Below are 25,662 nucleotides of genomic sequence, written 5' to 3' on the forward strand. Positions count from 1 at the left end.
ATGTAAGTTAAAATTAAAAATCACAGCTTTTGCCGTTTGAAAATTACGATTTCAATTAAAAAATGATTATTCAGTGAACGAGCAGCAGCAAATGAGGTTTTGACAAAACTCTTGACCCATTCTTTAAATTGTCTTATTTAGCAAATACTTTAAACTACAGCAAAACATCCTATTTTAAGAGATTATATAAATTTTTAATGTAAAATCTGGATCTAAAAAGTAACCAGTAACTCAAGCTGTTCGATAAATGTAATGGAAGAAAAAAAGAACAATATTTTCCTTTTGAGTTGGAAATGTAGAAAGTCTCCTAAAATATAAATACAAACTTAACTAACCACCAGCACATGTTGAGTACATGTATTGAATAAACTTTATTAGTCTCCACCGCTACTAACAGGATGACATCATCAGTCAAACATCATCAGGACAGAGTAACAGACTGTTGACCAGTAACACATTCAAACAACAAGAATACAAAATACATCAAAATCACAAACATTGAAACTTTTACATTCTGATAAATGAAGATTTAATTTTCACTGAATGTAGTCCGACTGAGAGAAGCATCTTTACACACAGAAAACATTAAAAACTGAATTTTCCCACTCTGTCGAGGCTCCTTGAACCATCAGACAGCTGATTTTACACGTTTTCCTTTATTCACTAAAATCCTGTATTTTATGGACCTTAAATCAGAGACTGATGGCTTTACAGATGTTCCCTTATGGAAAGATGAAATGCTATAAACTTTACTCTTAAGATTTTTTGTCTTTCAAAGGCACTAAACAGAAGCCGCCCAGCTGCTGAATCCTCAGGAAGATTACAGTCCTGTCATAGAAACAGAGGGCATCAAAACACGTCCAACTGAGGCGTGTTGAACTGAAAAGGCACTGCTGCGAAAATGTTTTCACCAAACCCAACCTAAAAAACAAACAACAAATTTTTATCTGTTATCTATCTCGTTATAAAAGGCTTTGAAAGGAACAGGCACGGATGGGGAAACGTGCAAACGTAGCTTTGAAAAGTTGAATGTCTTTGGAAGCATGTTAGTATTAGCACATGGTCCTCATACACACAGTTGGTGAACACATTGCTAGCTGCTATAGCTAGCTACAGCTAAGCACTGTCTGTACAGTCGAAACATTGGCTGTTTGGGTCGAACGAACACAGATTTATGCCAATAACGCCACAATGTGCTCAATATTCAGACTAAAAACTCCTTGAGAGTTTATAGTTACGTTGTTGTCGTGCAGCTAATATCTGGATCCGCGGTTGATGGCAGGCAGGTTAAAAAAAAAAAAGGCAAACTTAACTTTTCTAGGAAATAAACTCCCTTTTGTAATAAATGGCACATTCAGAGCAAGATTCCCTGCTGCTTTCATTGACTCATTTCATCGTTTTTTGAGAGCAAATGGAAAATGTTTTGCTTCCCGGTAGGATATTAGAATTTACAACTGACAGTTCGCTAATCCCCTCCCTCTTACAGTAATTGTCCAATCACAGCGTAGCAACCGTAACTAGGCATGGCACACATCTGTCGGCCTTTGGATTCCTCCACGTGTTCAAAAACATGCTAGTTTACCTTTCCAAAATCAAAAACGCACGAGCGAAAGCGTATAGGAATGGATTAAACATGTGTTTATCTGCTCTGACGTCAGCTGGTAACGTTAGCATGTCCAGCTAACTAGCTTACCACCTACAATGGTAATCTAAAGTTACTACTAATTAATCACGAGGTTACAGGTTATGTTAGAAAAAGCCCCATTCAGGAGTGGAACATCCACTGTGTGGGAGCTGGTCCTGGATGCTATCAGAGTTTAGGCTAATGGTAGCGGCTCGGTCCTGCTCTTTATTGGATATGTGGAAGTTCACAGTCCAGTAAAGCCAGCAAAACTCCTTACTTAAGATGGCATTTTCAACCAACTTACTGAGCTAACGTTAGCTTAATTAGCTTGCTAGAAGCAGACAGACTCACAGGCGTAGCAGTTACATTAGCTAAGGGTGGCGGGGCTTAGCGAACGGTTAGTTAGATGTTCGTTTTTGTATTGTAGAATTTAGATTTAGTTTTGGATTAGTTTGTACTGATGAAATTATTAAAGATTTTTAGTGTAACTTTATATGCAGACTGTATGGCCAAAAGTATATGGACACCCCTGTCCACTTTAACATACTGTTCCAATGAACTGAAATCTTAATGCTCTAGCATACAATGGTAGTTTAGACAACAGTGTTTTTCCAGCTTTGTGTCACCAGCTTGTGTTTGTCCCTTTCCTGTTTCAGTGGTTTTCCCAGTTTGCTGACCACAACCCCATCCAGGACCTTTGGGATGAACTGGAACTGGTCTGAGCCAGTCCTGATCACCCAACATCAGTGCTGGACCTCGCTGATGCTCTGGTGTCTGAATGGGAGCAAATCCCTGCAGCAGGTTCAGCATCTGCTGAAAGCAAAGACTGAAACCAGAAGAAAGCACATGGTTTTGGAATATTTGAGTGTCCACATACTTTTGGCCATATAGTGTATTTTTCCACCTTGGTTTTTAACATCTCGGGGCCGTGTTGGAAATAAATATTCTCACTTTAACATGTTATCCCTTGGAGTTGTTTTTTTTAGATCCATAAATCAATGAAATAAAGCTGTTAGTTCCCATAGTGAGGAAAGTATGCAGTCAGCAGGGGTCAGAGGTCACCGGCCCTCCTCCTCTCTGCTGCTGCTCTTTACAATATGAGGAAACTGAAGCGAGCGGACACAAACAGTCGACTGCAGCACGTTTCTGGACGCCGTCCGTCCCGGAGGACGAGTTAACGGCGAGCTGCAGCAGCAGAGCGAGCGAGCGAGCGGCCATTTCCACAGTCATCTCCTCCCGACTGTGCGCTGTTCAAACAGGACAGGCGACCTTTGACCTCTGGAGACCCTGTAAACCCTGCGTCCTGGTTCTGGGACTAATTCTGCGCTTGTGTGTCACGTGGAGAAGACGGTAGGTAACTGCTTCCTGTTCTAAAACGTGGACGTACAGACGACTCAGGAACTCGTTGGGTTTCTCTGATTTGCTGAAATTTGTATTTCTGCGACCTGTTGCGTCGCCTTCAAGGGTTATTTCACTTCCTAACACCGTCTCGTCTTCAGTAACAGTCGTTATGACTGTTGTGATTCAGGATTTTGAAGAGTTTCACTCTAAAACACAGTGAAACAGTCAGTCCACCTACAGAAAATCAACAATTCAGATAATTGATTCATCGTCAGCGAGTCATTTTTAATGTTAAAATCCTAAAATATTTGCAGGGACAACAATATTTTGTAATAAAATATTTAAATAGAAAAAATATAAAATGTCTTTGTGTTTGCGTGGACTGTTATTCAGACATTATTTTTTTAACATTTTAGAGAGTAAATGATTCAAAGATTCATTTAGAAAATGAATATATGAGCTTGGTGATGAAAGTAATTGCAGGCCTGATTCTCCCTGAATCTTCTCGGTAAAGATTTAAAAAAAATAATAAATAAATAATTGATTTAATTTGAAGGTCAATGTCTTCATTTCAAGACTTTTCTGTTTGGAAAGTAAAACTCTTCAGCTTCAGCAGCTTTATGGTTTCAGTTTGGACTCGTGTCGGAAACAGCCGGCGGTGACGGAGTTTTGTGTCTACATGTTCTGGAAAAATACATTTTACAAATAAAATCTTTTTCACCTTACAGTTCAATTCATCAGAACACAGATTGTTAAATCAAGTGCCAACAGTCTGTGTTTATTAAGTATCAGTATTTGTTTCTGCCATTTGACCGTGCGGAGGGACTCTGTCAGGATCAACAACCGGGAGGACGAGACGATCCAGGAGCCCGACAACTTACTTACAGTCAGTCAACATATTGTACGTGATCGATTTTTTATCCAAGCTGCTCACATGTCGCCCGCATACTCGTTTAGACACACAGAGGCGCAATGGGAAGGAAAATCCAGGCAGGAAGTTTGTTAAATATCAAGATATTTCTTCAAAACACTGTTCACTTTCAAAATAAAAGCATCCAAATTAAAGCAGAATTGGTAAAATATGAAGCTACATTATCATTTTTCTTATTTGGTGCCTTGAAATCAGCTTAATTGTGCAATATATAAAATCTTACCACAGTAAAAGCACAATATTTTGACTTCCTCAGCTTTCCTCAGTCACTTTGTTTGTTTTGGCGAGTTATTTAAACGTGTGATTAGCGGTTGACTTAGCGGTGGTTGAAGATCATCTTGGTGGCGAACTCCTCGGCGTGTAGCTGACTGGTTCTCCTGTTAGTCTGAACAGCAGCAGCATAAATGTTGACCTGTGGCGATTTTTTTTTACATTTGGACGTCTTCTCAGCTCAGCCAGTCTCTTTGGCGGCCCTATAAGCGCTCTAGTCCTCGCTGTGGTTGTACAGGGCGTCTGCCGTGGGGTTTTTGCGGTGGGACGGGGGCACCAGGTGGTCGGGCAGCTCGTTGGGCAGCTCGTAGCCCTCCAGTTTGATCTTGATGAGGTGCTGGGCCAGGGCGAACTCCTCGTCGTCCAGCATGCCGTCCCGGTCGCAGTCGGCCAGCTTCCAGATCTTCCCCAGCACGGTGTTGGGCAGATGCGAGTTCATCATCTCCTTCTTGGCGTTGACGCCGGTGATCTTGCCGTTGACGGGCATCAGCATGTAGAAGATCTCGTCGTAGCGGTGCTTCTCGCGGCTGACAATCCAGTCGTCCGCGTCGGCCCCGGCGCTGATGCCCTCGCCGTAGCCCTGACCGAAGGGCCCGTCCTGGGAGCCCTCGAAGGCCCCGCCCGACACCATGGCCGGCGGCTGCTTGGACTCCTCGTCCCGGATCATCGCCATCAGACCCGCGATCTTTGTGGCCAGCATCTTATCCACCGACTCGATCAGCTTCATCTTCAGAGACGGGAACTTACTGAAGTCGTAGTGCTGCAGCATGTCCTGCAGGAGAAGAGACACAAACCTTAAAATCACAATTAAATCAGACTTCTTTGTCTCGTTCTTGTCTTCGGACTGATAACCTCACCACCTGATCCGAACACTGAGACATTTGCTTGAGTATAAAAACATATGAATCAGCTTCTTGTGGTAAGATATAAAACATGTGAGCGCTGAGGGAAAACTAATAACTAACACATCGCCTCGTCTGTTGGATCTCTGCTCTGATTGGTTGTCTTGAGCTCTCTCTTATAGGAAGAGTGAGACTTGCCGTTTGTCGCAGTTGCTGCCGGCCGCTGACAGAGGGCGATAAAAGCCAAACACAAGCCAAGACCAGGTCGTTCAGCCTGCTGTCTCGTCGATTTCATTTTCTATTGTGCTGCTGTGCTTTTATTATGTTTATTGTATTTGTTATTAACTTTTATGTTTGTTTGTTTATTTGTTTTTGTTTTTTTTATCCTGTTCAGCACAACAGTGGTTGTTTTAAATGCGCTATATTGTCTTAAAACGACTGCAGACTGTACAGAACTCGGCTGCAAACCAGGACTGAGAGGTGCGACCACATCACACCTGGTTCAGCCTCTTTACATCGGCTCCCTGTTGGTTTCAGGATTGACTTTAAGATCTTGTTGATTACTTTTAAGACTTCATGGCTCCGGATTATATGTTAGACCTTGTAATCCCTCATGAACCTTCACGTAGTTTGAGATCTTCGGGCAGGGGTCTCCTGTCTGTTCCTGAGTCCAGGATGGAAACTAAGGGGGACAGAGGTTTTGCCATCAGGGCCCCGAGGCTCTGGAACAACCTGCCCGAAGACATCAGGCTGTCTGAGTCAGCGTCTTCGTTTAAGTCTCGTCTCAAAACACATTTTTACCTGAACTGTTTATTTTACTGTTTATTATGTATTTTATGATTCACTGTGGTGTTTTATTTCTCTCTCTGTGAAGCACTTTGTACTTAGTGCTCTATAAATAAAGTTTTATTATTATTATATAGATAAATTTGACACTGACATCGACTTCACAGGTGAACAAAGCTGATTGGCTGAGACCCGAGTTGAAACATGAACCTGTCACATGATGAGACTGAGCAGAGCTGGGAATCAAACCTCCTGCTTTCTGCAGCTGGACACAGTGTCCTCTGCTGACCTCTGACCTCTGAACAAGAACACCGAGTCTGCAGGAGGATCCAGATACTACACAACTCGTGTGTGTGTGTGTGTGTGTGTGTGTGTGTGTGTGTGTGTGTGTGTGTGTGCATGAGAGTACACATCTCACCAGGGAACTGAAAAATCTGAAACATCCTCTCTCGCCAATAATCCAATAAATACAAGTGTCGCTGGGGAACGAACACACACACACACACACACACACACACACACCTGCAGTGTAGCATCTCTGCAGGCCGGACAGACCAGCTGCAAAGTGTGTTTTCCACCAGTGACCCTGTTCAGTTCCCTTTGCAAACCTCTCTGACATCAGTGAACCTCGGAGTTGAAAAATGTGTTTACATGCTAAGATCACAGTTTGTTCTCACGCCGTGTTCCAGTCGAGGCCTCCATTCATGCGTCTGTGAGATCCAGTGGTGGAAGACGTACTTTTACTGGGGTAAAAGCAGTAATCAGCAGTCCTCGGGTCCTCTGAGACGACTAGCGACTCTGTGACGACAACGTTCACCTCCTCGTGAAGTCATCAAACGAGCACTTCACATCATGTTTGTGCAGGTAAGAGTTCAGTGACTGTGACGTTAAACACTCGTACGAACAATCCTCACTCATTTAACTACAATACGCTGCTAATACTTGTGTATTTTTACTTAACTGAGATTTTGAATGCAGTTTTACTTGTAACAGAGTCGTTTTAAATTGTGGCATTGCTACTTTTACTTAAGTAAAAGATCTTAAAACTTCTTCCACCACTGGAGAATGATTTTACGAACTCTCTGCGTGATATTTCGTCCCTAAGAATCAAAACAAAAAACTAAAACGTGATTGTCATTTTGCAGCTCTGATGTCACTTCCTGTTTGTTTGTGTACCTGCATCTTGGCGACGCTGGGGAAGTCTCCCGGGCTGATGTGATGCTCTCTCTGCAGGATGGTGTAGATCTCCGGCAGCCTCATGATCAGCTCCTCCTTCTTCTTCTCCCGCCCGAACAGAGACGGCATCTCCTTCTTCAGGTAGCTGATGATGTAAGCGTGCACCTGCGGGAGCAGCAGGAGACGTCAGACGATGCATTTTTTTAACTGGAGTCACTTGCAAAAACTATGTCAACATAATTCTGGATTCAGAATATCAATATGATAAAATATCAACTAAAATCAGCTGGTGGTTAAAGGAACAGTCCCACATTTAGAGACAGTTGCTGAAACAACAACGACAGTCATCAGCAACAATTCTGATAATCGTTTAACTCATCGAGCTTTCCTTATTTTTAATCTTCCCAACTCAGAGAACAGAAATTCGGCGCGCACACACACACACACACACACACACACACACACACACACACACACACACACTCTCTGAGCCCCCCTGCAGTCAGACCTCAGCGGAGCTTCGTTCAACAACAACAACACTGTTTATGCAACAGTTTCCTCGATCACAGAGCTGAGACAGGAGGACCGCTGTCCAGACAGAGACGGAGGACGGAGCGAGCAAACGTTCTTTCTCATGAGTTTGACTTCATAAATCAATAAGTTCAAATTTAGACTTAATAATGACTTAACCACTTAGTCTCAAATTTGACTTTAAACATACATTTTTAAAATAACTTTCTATCTCAGAAATTTGATTTAAAAAATCAAAATTACATACATTACATTACATACATTCGGCTTTAATAGTCGAATAATATTTTACTGACATAATGACTTGATATCATTCTGACTTACAATGTATTTTAAATGTATCGTTCCTAAATTTTCGAGAGAGCCGTCAATCCTTCGTACTGGCCCACAGCATTATGGGAGGTGGAAGGAGGGGGGGGGGGTCGTTAATAGACGGAGGAAGAACAAAAACACATTCTAATAGATGAGAGGTGTCGACACGTGAACATTGTGTCATTTGTTTACTAAAAGTCATTCAGCGGAGCTCAAACTTACAGCAGTTTAACTTCTGAATTCATGTTAAAATCTCAGATCTTCGTGTCATCACACCAGGAGTGCACTGAGACCCAAAGCCTGCACCAGAGCCCACATTTAGTTCCAGGAACTCGTCCACAAAGCAAGCAGAGAACGCTGGAAACAAGAGCAGAACCAGCCTGGATGCATCAGACCGGGTGCTGGACTTCCCTCTGCGCACATGAACGCAGCATCAAAACAATCATCATCTGTTCAGGGGCCGCGGCCAAATCTTTGTTCAGAACTGAAAGCTGCAGAATAACCAGGCGGTTTAACCGAATGAAGTCCTGATCTCACTGGACTCTGAGCTCAGGACCTCATGTGACTCAGGACATCTGTGTTTGGTCACACAGGATAAACACATTTACCGATCGAATCCAACATCGTGCAGCTTCGTGCTGACGAGCCTCCTGAATCTGCCGACTAACCCTCTCAGGGAGAGGAAGAGCAGGAAAACAACAAACGATTAGAAAGCTGCTGATTCACACAAGACCAATGTTATTAGATGATCTCGGTGTTTGAAGAAATACAGTAAATTGAACAGTTTGTGAGCAAAATCTTACTTTTACTGACAGATTTCCAGACAACACAGAGCATTAAAGTCTCTGTCGGGACAGAAAACTGAAGAATTTGAGAAAAAAGTTGTAATCTTAATAAAGAATAAAGTTTTGAGTTTAGGAGAAAAAGTCAAGATATTTGGGGAAGTGTTTAGAGAAAAAGGTTTGTATGTTCTGGTTCGATTGGGTAGTGTTTCGTTATTACTGAGCAGATCCTGCACCGCCTGATTAAATGTCTGACGGGGTTTTTTTAGAGCTTTTAGCCTGAAAACAGCGGCCTGTTGTTGGATGTTTTAATGTCCGCTAATAAGGCTGTGTTATGAATATGTGCACATATATGTACATATAGCAGCACCCGCATTTTCGCGCCTGTTAACGTCACCTGTTGCTACCAAAGTCACGTAGGACAGAGTTTTATTTTTAGCTCCTTGAACATTTTTGTAAAGTCTTAATACTTTTGAAATGTATGATATCGTGTAAGATGTTAAAAGCTAATGTTAAAAACAAATGTGATATATTTTAAAATGGTTAAAAATAAGTTAAAAAGCTGTCTGCTCAGGCATTTTGGGAAGAGTAAAAAGGACTTTAGCTGGAAATGGAAAATGCATTTAGGAACCAAACGTAAGTGATAACATAAGATATGTTTTATTTTGAGGTGAAAATATAAGCTGTTTACGTGGTGCCAGACGGTACCTGTAACAGTTTATTTATTACCGCCAAAGTTTCCTTAAAGCCAAAACAATGAGCTGAAAAACGCTAAAACGGAGAGCTGAGAGTCAGGTGACTCCTCTCATATTACACGTAGTCATGTGATCCTCTGTGTGTGTGTATATCAGAATCAGAATCACTTTATTGATCCCCGTAGGGAAACTCTTTAAAAGTGATGCGCCCAACGTGGGGCTCGAACCCACGACCCTGAGATTAAGAGTCTCATGCTCTACCGACTGAGCTAGCCGGGCTGCTAATGCTATACTGGCTGACTGTTCTCTCTGTTTACTACAACACAAAATGGTTTAGACTTCTCGGCTTTATCTCTGATCTCTCTTTCCCAACGGTGGCACTAATACTCCGTCACATTACAGACAGACCCGTCTGAAGAGCAAAGACAAACCTCTGCAGTCATCACTGCTCACAGTTACACTGTGAAAATACAGTTTTAGTTCCTGAAAAGTCGACATTTTGCAGATGTGAGATTTTCAACTGACAGAAACTGTTAACAAATGAAAGTGTGTGTGTGTGAATTTAAACACACAAAGTTTATATCCATCTAACGAACGTCCTTGTTTTCCTTCTTTCAGGAATTTTCTAGAAATTATTCCAGAAACAAAAACGTGACTGTTTTGTAGTTTTTCATCAGATTTTTACTGGAAACAGGTCCAATAATCTCACCTCACGGCAGACGTGTTGCTCTAACAGACTAAAGGACTTCAGATGGAGAGTTTTGCGGCGCTGTAGGTGCTTATGAAAGAGAGAAACCTAATATGGACAAGAAATGTTTAGAGAAAAGCGAGGAAGAAGTTGTACGAGGATCCAAAGAGTAAAGAATCTGATGCACAGACTTCTAAAGCAGATCAATAAACCGTCTGTTGTTTCTTATCAGGTGTGCCGCTCGCGCCGCTTCAGTCTACGCCAGCAACAACCGTTTCTGAGATGTAAATGAAATGAACCAACTAAAGGACGTGGAGAAGGTGCAGTACGTTCAGGAAGTGAAGAAGAAGAACGTGAAGGAGGAAAAGGAGGTGAAGTGAGTGGAGTGAGTGAAAGAGTTAAAGAACATAAAGAAGATGCACTAAAGCAAAGGAAGTGTAAGAGAGATTTATGGAATGAAGGGAGTGAAGGAGCTAAAGTAAAGGAGGTAAAGGAAGCGGAAAAAGGCAAAGGAACTGAAGGAGATGAAGAAAGTAAAAGAGGTGAGGTGACGCAGAGTGTAAAATAAGCGAAGGGAGCAGAGGAGGTGAAGGCGAAGGAGGTGAGCTCACTCCTGATGTTGGTGTGAACAGAAACACGTTGCCTTCAGGAACCAAACACAAACACTGACAGACTGACGGAGGACCAGAAACACTTCAAGCTAACTTCTGATTTATCCCTTGAAGCCTCACAGGTAGCTTCCTTCCCTCCTCCAGTCACGGTTCATCTTTAAACTGAGTCTCACTTCTGCTTTCTGATTCTCAGAAATCAGAAGCTTCTTTTGGTTCCTGCCTTTTCCCTCTTCAAAATAAATCTCTCAATAGCTAATGTTACTTACGCCAACTCTGGTGTTAAGTGACTCTGACAGGCAACGCAGCAGAGGAGCTGCGCCTCAGTCAGACCAGCTGGACTCGCTGGCTCTATTTTTTCTCTTTCGATGAAGCTCGGCGAACAGTTTCCCTCTACTTCCAGCTTCTTCTTTTTTGTTTTAAAAGCTTCTGATATTCACCGAATTCTCCGCAGAGCGATCAAATTTCCTGACTTTTTCTGTCTCGGATACACGAGCAAACATTCCAGGATATTCCCAGATATGCAGGACGCCAGCAGGTTTAAACCGGGAGGCGGAGCGTTGACTCCCACCGCAACATGTCATTTCCCGTCTCACCTTGGCCAGTCTCGCTCTCTTGATGAGGTCGTTGAGTTTACGGAGCGCCGCGTTTCTCGGGAGGCTCTGGATGTCCCTGAAGAGGTCCTGAGACTCCGCCTCAAACAGACGCCTGAGGAGGAAGAGGACGAATGAATGAATGAATGAATGAATGAAACAAAAGAAAGAATTAATTAATAAAGAAATGAGTAAACGAATGTCAGTGAATGTGTGAATAAATGAACGGGTAAATACTGAGGTGAAAGGATGAACAAAAGAATGAACAAGTGAACAGACAAGTAAAAGTAAATTACTAAAATGAATGAAAGCTGCTGTATCCAGGCCTGCTGAATGAATGAATGACTAAATCGCCGGATGAACAGCAGCGTTGCTCACTGACCTGTTCTCCGTGTTCTGCAGGGGTTTGGCCCAGAAGGAACCCAGGTAAACTCTCACCACCTCTGGAGTGTTGATCACCTTCCCCAGTGACCACATGAGGGCGCCGTACACCCGCATCAGCTGCTGCGTGTCCACCTGAGAGCACAGGTGAGGAAGAGGAAGTCAGACTGATCTTTCTAAGAGCGGCGAAGCTCTTCACGCTGAATCGCCCTCCGTCGTCCTACCTGGTCGGCCTTGTTGAGGACGACTCGGATCTTGTCGTCTTGTCCTTTGAAGGCCTTGATGGCCTCCGAGAACTCGTCAGAGATGTCCAGCTTGTGAGCGTCGAACAGCAGAATGATCCGGTCCACCCGCTCCCCGAACCAACGCAGGACCTCCGCAAAGTCATAACCTGCAGACAGACAGACAGACAGGAGGACCGCCATCAATACTATTACTAATCACCTGATCGATTCCGTCTGAACACTTGGGACGATCCAGTCACTGACGGACCAGTGTGAAGGCAAATTAAGACAGACGGAGAATTTCATTTTAAGAAAGATTTTATTGATATTCCAGTAAATTGTTTTTAACCCTATTTCAAATAACTTCGATATTTTAACAAACATCTCCCAGAGGAACATTTAGTTGTTGATGATTTACTTGTTGCTTCCGTCTAAACAACATTTAGCCATTTGTGACATTTAAGGAGCTCAGAGTTCCAGAGATTAGTCAATTAGTCGATATGCGGGAAAATGATTGGCAACTAATTTGATAATCGATTAATCATTTCAGTCATTTGTCAAGCAAAAATAGTGGAAAAAGGCCAAATATTATCTGGTTCAAGCATCTAAAATGCTTTTGTCTGTTTTATATTATTGTAAACTGAACATGTTTGAGTTTCAGGCTTTCGGGCGGACATCTGAAGGCGTCACCGCGGGCTCTGGGAAGATGTGAGTGTGTTTGACATTTCATAGACTAAACAATCAATTAATGGGGAAAAAAAACAACAAATTCACAAGTTTTACCAGAATGTTTCATCATATTTTTAAGAAGAAGTGACTGCACGTTCACACACCCTGCAGCTCTGAACTAAACCACAGCCAGCGCTGGACCGGTCAGCCCACCGGACACGCTGAGGCCGAGCTGATAATTAACGGCGACAGTGAACAGGCCGACCCCAAACTGTCCAAGTAATGTGACGCTACTGTGATCGGTGACCGTAATGCAATAAGTGAATGTCAGATTGTGACGGAGGGAGCTGCGGAGGGGGAATGTGAAGCTTCCCAACACTCAGAGAGGGAAATGTTTATTATAATCGTACCCGTGCACTGGCGACGCACGTCAAATGTCACGCCAGTGAAGCCTGTTGAATTGAATGTAAATGTGCAAACTGTGAAAGAGTCCGATTTATTTTCCGCATCTACAAAACACAGGAGGAGCTTTATAAACGAGTTACAGTTTCAGAAATCAACAGAGAGCACTGAGGGCACAAGAGCTGCTCTATGTCTTTAAATGTGTGTGTGTGTGTGTGTGTGTGTGTGTGTGTGTGTGTGTGTGTGTATAAAGTGAGCTGTGGCAGTCTGGGTGTGGTTCCTGTAAAACTGGGTGACACTCAGCTCTGAACTGGAAACTAAACGGAGACGAAAGCTTTTAAAACTTTAACAGTAAAAGTCCTACAACACGAGGAAAAGCTGTGCTGCTGGTTCACTTCCTGCTTAGATTTTTATCTGCGACCTACTGTTTTTGTACTTTTAGTGCGTTTACATGCGCTCCGGTATCCAGGTTTTGAGTCTCATCCTGGTTATGGTCTTATTCAGGATACGACGTTTACACAGAACGCGAGAAACCTGTTCATTCACATCCCTGTACACATGACCGTACAGTATCGGGTTTCTGATCGTCTGTGTGCAGGTGTGTCTTGATTTCTGATCATCGCAGCCGCGATGTTCTTTACCAGCAAAGAATGATCAGAAACCTGGATCAGGTGTTTACATGCTGCAGCATCCTGGTTTCTATCGGAGTATTGCAGGTAGCATATCCAGGTTCCTGAAACCAGGATAAGATGCACATAATGCAGTCATGGCTCACACACACAGGGTCAACGCTGAATGGATTAATGCCAATAATAATAATAATAATAATAATGTGACCAAGCTTTGACTCCAGTTTGTCCTGCTGTGGAGAATCAGCTACGCTCGAGTTTTTCCGGCCTGGAATCGTCGCTTCATGACTAAATGATGTGTGATGGCGTCCGATGGTGTCAGGGCTTCAGTTTACACCTGCAGGTTCAGGTGTTTGGCTCAGGTTGGACCCAGGAGACATAATGCTGAGTGACTGAGTGAGTGAGTGAGTGAGTGAGTGAGTGGTAAAAACAGCCGGGAAATTTCTTCCACCTACGAGACTCGTTACAGCCGAACGCAGACAGAAAACACCGTCCTGCAGGGTTTCATGAGAGGAATTCCTCTGATAGGAGGCGTAACTGTTCTCTGCTCGTTCCATTGCAGGACGACTGATTACTTTACATGTTCCACTTCCTGTTCAAAGGGAAAGGCCTTCAGTCTAACAATACTACTTCCTCTTAAGTGCTGTAACTTACTGTATTTATCTCTTGGAAAAATGTGTGCAGAGTTCAACAGAGGAAACGTGAGAATAAATGAACGGGGACCGGTGAGGTGTTAGAGCAGTGTTACTCAATTTCCGCAAAGCTGTAATCGGCGGTTCATGTGGAGGCAAATAATTATATGATAATGCTGCAAATACACATAATTCCTAAGATATTCCAAAACACTCCTAAAGTAGCTACACTACTCATACACAAGATAGCAGTATAGGCTAACAACCCTAACACAGGCTGGTGTCGGATCATTTGGAGTGATTGAAAGAAACTACATATATACAGTTCAGTTCAGTTGCTACTGAATTTAAGGGGAAGAAACTGTCACCAATCTGGCAATACTCAGTTATTAGTTCGCTATTGCAGGGTCGCAGGCTAGCTAACATGTAGCGCACAGACGGTAAAATAGATTAATTTCTAATCAAACAAAGTCCCAACCCTATATTTTTAGTATGCAACAAAACCCGCTCCGATTTCAAGCGAAGTAAGTCGGAGCACCATTTCCGAATCGCATGGTTTTTGGTGTTTCACGGTAAAGCGTCTCTCCTGTTGACTGTGTCCTGCCAGTGTAGCTACCATGGAAGTAATAGTGAGGACCACTGACTGTGTTAAAGGGTCGTGTTTCACTGAAAATGTCATAAAACTAGATTCAAATCCGGACCGGGACGGTTAAAACATCTTTTTCTCTAGTATCTAGTAGCTAAACCCGCTGTAAAGCTTCTTTTTGCTTAATGAATAATGTTTTTGGTCCCTGACAAATAACTTTAAAATGAATAATTCACTATTTTGGGAAACACAGTTAATCACTTTCTCTCAAACAGTGAGATGGATATCACTCTCATGTCTGTGTGTTCAGTACAGAGCTGGAGTCACGACGTGGTTAGCCTAGCTTAGCATAAAGACTGGAAACGAGGGGAAACAGCGACCCTGGCTCCAACCAAAGTTTTAAAAAAAAAAATACACCCACCAACACCTCTAAAGATCACTGATTTACATGTTTAATCTTGTTTGTTTTTTTATGTATTCGGTTTTGTTTATTTTTGATTAAAAGGAATAATTCAACATTTCTGTTTCGGTTCAGATTAAACAAATGGCCGTCCTGAAAAAGTGCTCGTATTCCTTCGTTAGAGCAGTGATGTAACGTTGGTCACCGAGTTCATTTACCGGGATTTGTTGGGTCTCTGTAAATAATATTATAAAGAGTCCGGTCTAGACCTGCTCTATAGGAAAAGTGCAATGAGACTGATGATGATGAAGCAGACCAGTGAAACCAGAAGCCAGGACTGGACGTCACTGGACTGGACTGGGTGGGACTAAGGAGGACAGAGCCAAGGGAAGAAGGGAGGGATTATTGGCTGAAAGCACAGGGGCACAAGCTGACAGTCAGATTTAAGAATTTAAGTAAGGCTCAGATCCAACAGTGAAATACAGAGATTTAAACCCCAGAAGAAGAGAGGAGCCATGAAGTGAAGGGAAATTAAAATAATAAAAGACAATACAAGTAAAGAGTAATGAAGCAAAGATAAGGGAAATGAAGAGAAGTGAAGTGATAAGATATGAAGGGAAGAAATGAGAACTTAATAAATAAAGTGAGGAAAAAGTGAAGTGAAGGGAATTTAAAAGAAGTTTCAAGAAATTAAGTGAAAAGAAATGAAGAGAACTGAAGAGAAGAACAAAACAAAAGAAACAAGTGAAGTGAAGAGATGAGAAATAACAGGAAGAAAAGACGAGATAAAAAGAAGAGAAGAGAAATTAAGAGAAGTCGAAAGAAGTGAAGTGAAGAGACGGGAATAAAAGAGAAGAGGCGTAAAGTGAAGACAAATGAAGTGAGGAGAACAGTCGAGAAGACGAGAGAAGAACAGAATAAATCTAATAAAATGGACAAGAACAGCATATTTATTGACCTCGTTTGTAAAAATTCAAACGACGAACTCCACAACGCACACGGACAACAAGACAAACACTCCTGGAGCCTTTAACTGTCGTCACTAACGATACTACATGAATTAAATAAGACACTAACTATGAGCCATGACGCTCCACCCTCTGATGATGATGATGATGATGATGGTGGTGGGCTGGCAGCAGATCAGCCAACTGGGCAAACTGCAGCTCCACCCTGCACACAATCTGCTGCCAAACATGCAACTGTAATGTTTCCATAAAACACAAACCTAACACCACATTTTAAAAACACTCTTCTGCAAACACATGTGACACGAAGGAACAACGTGTATCCTCCGTTCAACGTTTGTAGTTGTATGTTGAATAGTTCCACGAGGCATTAAAAGCTCATTCTACAAACAGAAAGTGTAAGCTTCAACTACAAAATACACAAAAAAACAACAACCAATCAAACTCTTTGCTTTATCTCCATTTAAATTCCTCTTCATTTGATCAATTCTTTCTCTCTGATTACTATGTCCGATTTCACATTTCCCTGAATCATTTTTCATCATCATCATCATCATCAACTTCACATTCAGTTAACTTTTGTTGTCAATAGCAAACTTGGTTTGACCTCCTGTTTCAGGTATCAATGTAATAGTTTTAGGCACAAATATATATTTCTTTCTTTCTAAAGGTTAGCAAGACTGTTGCAAAAAGTTTGCAAAAGGTTATTTGTTGGGCATGCAGCAGATGTAAATGAAGTGCAGCCCTTCCAGAAGTACAAGTCACACCATATATGTGGTAGGGATGGGTACCAGTAGTAGATGAATTGATTACTAATACCTGATAGATCCTCCTTCCTTTAGCATCTCTGGAATATGAGCAGGCGCACGCGTATGGGGAAAAAAACGCAGCGTCGCATGGCCAAGAAAATACCGTAAAATAAGACAGTATCTTTTTCTGGATACAAGTTTGAAAAAGCAGCACATCAGATATTCTTTTTGAATGGAAAGAGTGGCTCCTACAGAGAGTGTTGCATTATGGGTTGTTTTTAGCCTTATTGCTGTTGGCTAGCGAGTTTCTTGAAGTCCATTTATATAGTGTGTCTTTTAGAGTCAGTCAGCCCTAAAAGAGTTTCCGTAGCCCAGTTGAACCTACAGGAGTTAAGTGTTTTACCGCCAGGGGGAAATAAATTCACGACGAGTGAAAACGGGTCAAAAGCATCTCCCGACATCTTTACCGGAGAAACGAATCGAGAACCGAATCATCTGTTAAGCAGCCACGAATTACCGCTGTCACAGACGATGAGGAGCCCAAAGGAGTCTGAAAAACGTTCAGAGAAAATCAATTCGAAGTGCAGTTTGACAAAACAAACATGGAGGTCAACACCTCTACACGGCAGGTGGTGAAGAAGAAACGTGTGTTGTATAAAGCAGCTGCAGGACACGTGTACTTCAACATTTTGAGCGAACATACGTGTTCGCTTCGTCCAAACTGCCGAATGTTAATGACTCTGATAAAAAACAGAGCAGTAGCCGTGATCTCACTGAACCCTCAGCGTCTGTATGGTGGACTTTAACCTGTCAGCGATGCTGCTGACGTCAGCCTGCCTCTCCGTGTGTGTTGAGTCACAGTTGGCCTGCTGAATGTCTTCAGGAGGAATTTTTCCCTCAGCTGAGCAGCTCTAAACGCTTCCAGATGGAGGGAACGCCCCACCGCCGCTTCCTGTGGCCCCTCTGTCCCTCCCTCTAATCCTCCCTCCATCCATCCCTCCCTCCCTCCACCCGTCCAGCCGAGGCTTTTAACTGATGCTGTCATCCAGGCGGACTCAGGGAGCAACGGGGACAGACTGCAGCAGGAAAGAGTACATAGTTTCTATACAGTACGAGAGAAACATAAACAGGAGGACCTGCAGACGCTACTGAGGGCTGAAAAAAAGCACTGCCTGCTCTTGTGCATGTTTTTTGGGGTAAAAGAAAATTCATCTTCGTTTTCATCAACAGTTAATATTCTCCTAAACAGACACTAAAACTGAACATCAATCAAAGGTAAGGCAGTGAAGGACAGCGTCATCTGCAAAAATGTGTCGCTGAGTTTTAGGTCTCTATCATGTTTATTATTTGACAGATTGATAAAATAAAAACTTATATAAGTACTTATGAACACTTCTGAAACCAAACGTACACACTTAGCCAAGAATAAAGTCAAGACTGAGAGTCTGCAGCCATGCTAGCAGCTTTGAGCTAAATGCTAACATCAGCATGCTAACATGCTCACAATGACAATGCTAACATGCTGACGTTTAGCAGGTATAATGTTCACCATGTTCACCATCTTAGTTTAGCATGTTAGCATGCTAACATTAGCTGATTAGCAGTAAACACAGAGTGCAGCTGAGGCTGATGGGAGCGCCATCAGCTCTGCAGGTGTTTGGCCAGAAACCAAAGTGTCGGACACGTTAACGTGTCGACCTGATGGTGGCGCTAGATGGAAAGTCAGAGGATCAGCAGAGTGATTACAGTTCATCCTGAGGGGAGCATGAACGATGAAGCACGTCTCATCACAGTCCATGTTGAGATATTTCAGTCTGGACCAAAGTGGAGGACCGACGGGCATTGCCATTCATTTAGTCGCTAGCAACTGGCTAACAACGTCTTAAAATGATCCTCAGTTTTTAGATTACCTAGCTCCGATTTATATTAAGTGGCGCACACACAACCCTTTCTATAAATGCAGCTGCTTCCTTAAATCAACAGATGCAGTATATGTTAAAATAATTTTGCAACTGACGGAACATTTAGGACCTGACTTGAGGTTGATTCAATTATAGATACTTATAGATGATCAATGCTAAATGTTATAGGAACATATAGAAACAAAAATGATTAAAATACACTCTCTGTCCCGCGGGACAGCTGTCGTCCAGCTCACAGATCTCTTTCTCTGCTGACTTTCGTTTGCCAAATTTGTAGCAACTTCTCTTCAACAGCAGATGGATCTTCCTCTCTGCTTCCTCCCGGGAGGGGGGGGGGGGTCTTCGGTTTGGATTCTCACCACAACTTCAGGATCAGTAAAAACCATTTCCATCAGCACATCAGAACATCGAATACCGTGCAAACTGAAGAGTAATAGTCACCTCTGAGGACTCTTTACAGTAGGAGTTCCTCTACTGAAACCACAAGGGGACCCAGAGGAGGAACCCCTTCGTGATGGCTTTTATGAGGACTAACAGGGATGTTTCCCACAGAACTACATAGGACTGTGCTGTCTGAGATATTTGACTGTAACTGTTTGGCTCCACACCCAACATCTCACTGCTGTCCTATAAAACCCTTCAGGAAAGAGTCCAGACTGTAGGAATCCTGGAAAACAGGACTACACTGATCCCACGAAGCAAACCAACAACGTTCAGCAGAGCGGAAGCTTTCCTACACAGAGGATTAAATGAAGCAGCCACCAAATTTAAGCACTTTAAGATGTAGTTCCTCTAATGGCCACTAGATGCTGGCTCCCAAAAAAACCCCAAACGCAAAATTCAACTCAGACTACGACGGGACGAAGACAACGTTCCACCTTTGTGGACAATAAAGTTGTATTCCATACTATTTATTTAATTTATTGCTGGCAAGAAAACGTGGTGTCATGAGTCCTAACCTTTCTAAGAAATTTTAAATTAGTGTTATGTTGTCTTGCACACTTCTTATTATTCTTCCACACCATATAATCGATAAGCAATTTCACAGTTTCCTGTGTTTTCGTAAAAATGTGCATAATTTACGAGGTCTCCCTCAAAAACATCTCTTCCTACAGTTTTAGTGCTACCAAAACAATTCATATGTCAAATCATACGAAAATATGATATGATATGATATTCTTCTTCTTGATAACCGATTGTCTACCGACTCCAGATTTCAAAAAGCTAAGTACGACACACTGATCAACTGTACATAAGCTGCTGACATGTAAAGTTATATCCGTAATGCATTTCAGCCTAATGCACAAGTGTATTAAATTCCCCATTCACTCCAACTGCATCTATACCGTAACTATAAAATCAAAAATCATGCAAATCAGCAATCACACGCATTTCCTTCAGGTCGTTCTACCCGCCTGTACGACTTATAAAAGCTCTGCAGGAGGTTTAATACTTCGTTTGCCCCAGTATCATCAAGGATTCCTGCACACTACACTCGGACAGAACTATTAAAACATTAGTTCTTCGTAAGATGGAAATTTTGCAGCTTCAGCAGCTGTGACTGAGCTGTGTTTTCCGGGGAAATAAAACTGAAAATACCTGAGAAGGTTCTGTTTTTAATGCCGATAAGTCTTCAGCGCAAAGACGCTGGACCGGACAAACCGTTAGACAAAGAGTTTTCCGACAAATGTCTTTTACCACTGCGTATAAAACACCTTTATTTAAGCTACATTTAAGCTTTTAATTACATCTTGTCATTTTTATACCGACTTAAAATGTCTAACAAACTGCTAGCTAGCACCGCTACATACAGTGATGGTGCATAAATGACACCGATGCTACAATTACTACTCGCCACTTCTTCCACAGTCGCCACAGATCTGTAACTGTCTAGAAACGCCCCCGAGAGTTGGTTCGCGTGCGGATCAGTTTCTCCGGTTTCAGATCTGCATTTATAAACTCTGTGGTTTAAAGATGAGCAGCAGCGGTGTGAGTCATCAGAGGAAACAGACTGAGAGGCAAAACAGGAAGTGAGAGGAAAGAGGGACGAAGAATTTCACAAGAACGTTTGACCGTTTCAAGGAGACGTGTGAAAACCCTACATCCGGTCAGGTTTGTCCCGACGGTGGCGATCGAGGAAAGGTCGGCAGGTAACCAACATCATTAGGATTCATCCGCTGGGGACCGGGACTATGTCCGAACAAAATGGATCAACAATCCCTCCGATAGTTGCTGAGATATTTCAGTTTGGACCAAAGTGGTGGACCGACTGATCCACAGAGCAACACCGCTAGCAAGAACAATTCAAAACAGCAGCCATTCAAATGCTGGCACTACAACATAATCTGTCAGGATACTGTGACCTCTGACCTTTGCTGCCTGTAAGTTTTCCTGAGAACAGTCGTCAGTTAAACTGAGTGATGATCCCAGCAGGCCGACGTACAATATGAGGAAGTGAAAGAATCTCAAGGACTATTATGCAACAACACAAAGGACGTTTCTGAGAGCTTAGTCAGCCAACACACACACACACACACACCGTCACACATCAGCTAAAACACACACACACACACACACACACACACACCGTCACACATCAGCTAAAACACACACACACTCAGAGTTCGTACCTCTGCTGATTCGTTGTTTCTCTCCAGACAGGATACCAGGAGTGTCGATGATGCTGATGCTCTGAAGAACCTGATTGGGCATCTGAGAGCAGATAAACCTGCACACACACACACACACACACACACACACACACACACACACACAAGAAGAGAGAGTGAGACAAACTGTTTTTGAGTTTTATCACAGCGCTAAAAATAAATTAATAGTAACAATTTAAAAGTTGATTCGTTATGTTCCTCTATAGAACAAAAAGACAAACGAACCAACACAAATACCGCTTCTTTTATTCTTACATGGACTCGACACCTTTTATTCATTTATTTTCTGCAGACAGACCCAGCGCCCCTGTATTTATGCATGTGCCTCCTGTAAGGCTGTCACGATACCAGAATTTTAAACTTCGATACCTCTTTCAATACCACGGCAAAAGGAAAAACAACAGGAAGCAACCTGCACACGGTGCTGGGACAGAAAGAGTCGCACATATTGACGACCGGTCGATTCATCTGTGCAGCCTTGGGTTGGAAATCTGACTGTAGATCTGTTTTGTTTTTTTATAGCTTCGGTACTTCCGATACTATCGAATGTATAATTAACGGATATCGTATCGTCTTAAACACGTATTGAAAAAGTATCAAAGTATCGCTGCTTTTGACAACCTTCGCCTCCTGATAATTAGCTTCCTCTGCGATGTAATTCCCTTGAAAAGTGAAATGCACAACGAGGACGTAAAAACAGAAGAAACTTCACAAAGGTCTTAATAGTCTGTACAGCAGACGTCCCCCCCCCCCGTCCTCAGACCCTCGCCTCGGAAAAAACTCCCCAAAATAAATGTCAGAAAGCTCAGGAAGAGCAGCAGAGGAGGGATCGCTCTTCAGGACGGACGGACAGGAAGTGGATGTCGTGTGGACAGAGTAGAAATCCTCAGATCACTGAAAGTACAAGCTTTTTCTTTTCTTTTTTTTAAAAGGCTTTGTGCCAAACTACCTGCATTTTCTCATTTTTATCCGTTTTTGATCATTTTAACGTATAATAAACTAAATCTGAACTTTGACCACCGGAGATCATCACTGAATCCTCCAGGTGGAGTACCGGTTATTACCTCCGCCAAGGAGGTCATGCTTTCGGTGCTGTTTGTTTGTTTGTCGGCAGGATTACGGATCACGTGGCGGATACACAAATTATTTCTCACTTTGGTTAACACTGCGAGAGAGGTCAACTCTAACTCCGCCGTCTACGGCGAAACGAACTGAATCCGCGTGAATCGTGCAGATCCGTAACAGATCGGACCTGCTGACCGATTCATCATCCAGGTCTCTGAGCTCGCTCTATTGTTTCAGTCCGGAAGGATCCGGGTTGTTAAACCTCGTCTCTGTCGGAGGAGAGACGGTGTGTAATTAACTGGGTGTGTGTGTGTCAACAGTGATCCTCCCAGTATATAAAGCAGGTACAATTAGCCAGCTGCAACATTAAAGTGATGCCTACACACTTTTACTTGTGACGAGTATTTTTACACTGTAGTATTGCTGTAGTACTTCTTCCATCACTGCAGATCGGATGTGGTATGAAGTTCAGGTTTGTTGTCACGGGTACAGGTACAGTGTTCCCCGGCCCGCTCATCGTTAAAGGACTAATTCAACATTTTCAGAAATATGCTTAAACACTTTCTCGTGTCTGTGTGTTACGTTCCAGCATGTAATCAGGTTTATTTGGGTACAGACAGACGGGGTGTGTCCGAGCCCTCCCTGCCACCTCGTGATAAATATCGAGTTTAAAGTTAGTAGAGGCGGGAAAAAACAAAACGCAGCGCCGACGCGACGTGACGCACACACACTTCCCCCTGGAAACAATAACTTATTGTGGTTCCTCCATCACACCGGGACGAGCTGAGATTCCTGGTTAAAGGAATGCCTTAACACACACACACACACACACACACACACACCAACGCACACACAGTTCGAGGGCCGACTGTCCTTCCACTTCCTTGCTGCCACTCTCAGAAATATTTCTGGACAGAGGAAATACGTTTGGACAGGAGTGTTTTTAGCTAAATTTAAACCGTCGCTGCGAACTGTGAGGTCTGAGGAATCTGACGGTGTGTGTGTGTGTGTGTGTGTGTGTGTGTGTGTGTGTGTGTGTGTGTGTGTGTGTGTGTGTGTGTGTGTGTGTGTGTCAGTCAGAGGTGAAGGGGTCATTTCCCAGGTCGTGAATGTTTTGAGGAAAGCGGTGACAGGAGTGTGAAGAGCTGCCAGGATTTGAGTGTGTGTGTAGAAATCGGTCCAGAAGGGGAGTAAGGGTCTGTTCAGATGTCGCTTCTTTTCCTTCTCGTTATTTTGAGCGACACCGTCGCGACGCGCATTCGCTGCGGCAGTAAGTCAGAAATACAGCAGCTGCGACTAACAATTAGTGTCATTATCGATTCATCTGCTGATTATTTTCTTGATTATCGTTAATCGTTTGGTCCTTAAATTTTCAAAAACAAAAAAAATCAACAAAAAATGACGATGTATAATTATAGATTGAGTTACCCAGCAGAATATAAAGTCATTAAAATAAAATGACACATTAATGCATCAGTAATTATAATCCAATATAATATATATTATTCTAATACTTTTACTATTAATCAGCTGTATTTCTACACTGTGGTATTACTACTTTTACTTTAGTAAAAGATCTGAGTGCTTCTTCCACCTCTGGGAGACAAACATTGTTTGTGTGTTTTTAATCTGAATTCAAATCCTCTCCAAGGCCTTCAAGGATTTTAAGGACTGAATCATTGAGGACAAAAGCCAACAAGAGGGCTGAAATCATTAAAAAGCAGATTACACACCGAAGGCGCGAACTGAGTCGATCGCAGTAGCAGGTGGAAGATGCTGAGGCCATAATCGGCCACCGGGGAGGGAGGGGACATGTTTCAGCACTGTCCTCTGACTGTCCTCTGACTGCGCAGCCGTGAAAATCCAGATGGGAGAAGCTCTGACTTGTTAACGTCGCTCATCCGAGTCGCCTTCAGTGTCGTGCTCGCGCAGGAAGCAGCGGCAGTGATCTGCGGACCTCTTGATGGAGGTCGCGGCGGCTGTAAACGCCCTGACAGGAGGAAGACTGCAGACCTCCGGATTTTTGGGTAAAACAATAACTGAATCAGTTTTTATTTGCAGATAATATTCTTGAAAAAGACGCTGGAACTGATCATCAGTCAGAGACGATGCAGTAAAGGACGGAGCTCTCTGTGGTGGACATTTATTCACAATGCGTCGTTGAAAGAGCATTTCTATACTGTGCACCGCCCACTGCTGCTGAAGCCTGTTTCACATTTACAGAATATCTTACGTGACATGAACGCAGCATCAGAAGATAAAACGTCTTCAGAGGAAACACACACACGGGTTTCAGACGGCACCACAAAGTAGATTTAAACTGGACTCGTTGTGTTGTGGGTGTTACAGTGATTTAACTCCCCTCTGGATTCAACCGGCGGAGAAACATGAAGCTCTGCGATCGATCAACGTAACAAAACTAAGAAAGGCTGACTGAGGTTGAAGCTAAGTGGAATGCCTGTAAGGATTAAACGTTGGGGTCCGGGTCTTTCAGGGCTGGGTGGAGCTCTGAGATGTCACATCAGTCTGCAGCCTCGTATTTATCTAAACTCTCCACTGAGTCCTGTCTCAATAAAACTCAACCAGCAGCCTTTAAACCCCGTCCGGCTCAGAGGCAGAGCTCCTCCTGCAGCTGCAGTTACATTCAGACATCAGGGGAGCTTCACAGTCTGACGTAACGCAGTTTAATCCAGCAGTGACTTCACGAGCTGCGCGACGACAGACCAAACGTAACCATCAGTGAAGCCGATTAATGATCCCGGAGATCAACAGGCAAACGTCCAGCAGCGTTTTCATTTTAGCATCTGATCTTGATCTAGTTTTAGTCCTTTGAGAGTTTTAGTCACAGTCGAGGTTTCGCCAGGAACTAAATTTAATTGTCTTCTGGAAGTTGTATTCACACACTTGTTCAACGTCTAAGCTCAGCTCGAGCCGAGCAGCTAAAATAACTTTAACGCAGAAACGCCGCCTTAGTGGACGTCTTCGGGAAGATTTCGGTGGCAGACAGTTAACGTTGATCCTGCACATTTCTTCCTACAGAAGCCTGTGAGCTATTAAAGGCGCTCCGTCTACGTGTTGGTTACGTCTTGTTTTGTTGCTGGACCGTTAGCTAACTTCCCAACAGTCAGTGTGTGATTCTGCAGCTGCAGGCCGCTCGCCGAACAACACTTCACATCGTCTTTCACGT

At 43.0% G+C, this 25,662-nt stretch overlaps 1 protein-coding gene and 1 non-coding gene across 3 annotated transcripts in view; both read right to left on the bottom strand.

The window, feature by feature from the left end:
• Positions 1 to 347: 347 nt before the first annotated feature.
• The window catches only part of ehd4 (EH-domain containing 4), a 34,919-nt gene continuing 9,604 nt past the window's right edge, over positions 348 to 25,662 (bottom strand). For both annotated transcript variants that reach the window (XM_044166166.1, XM_044166167.1), the window contains exons 3-8: positions 21,372 to 21,469; positions 11,785 to 11,951; positions 11,562 to 11,695; positions 11,183 to 11,294; positions 6,971 to 7,135; positions 348 to 4,938 (exon numbers count right to left, since the gene is read on the bottom strand). In XM_044166166.1, coding sequence (XP_044022101.1) covers positions 4,381 to 4,938; positions 6,971 to 7,135; positions 11,183 to 11,294; positions 11,562 to 11,695; positions 11,785 to 11,951; positions 21,372 to 21,469 — 1,234 coding nt within the window. In that variant the 3' untranslated portion in view covers positions 348 to 4,380. The remainder of the gene's footprint in view (positions 4,939 to 6,970; positions 7,136 to 11,182; positions 11,295 to 11,561; positions 11,696 to 11,784; positions 11,952 to 21,371; positions 21,470 to 25,662) is intronic.
• On the bottom strand, positions 9,497 to 9,569 carry trnak-cuu. The gene has a single exon. It is a non-coding gene; the product is annotated as a tRNA-Lys (tRNA).

Source organism: Siniperca chuatsi, linkage group LG15 (genome assembly GCF_020085105.1).
Source record: "Siniperca chuatsi isolate FFG_IHB_CAS linkage group LG15, ASM2008510v1, whole genome shotgun sequence".
NCBI classification, from domain to species: Eukaryota; Metazoa; Chordata; class Actinopteri; order Centrarchiformes; family Sinipercidae; genus Siniperca; species Siniperca chuatsi.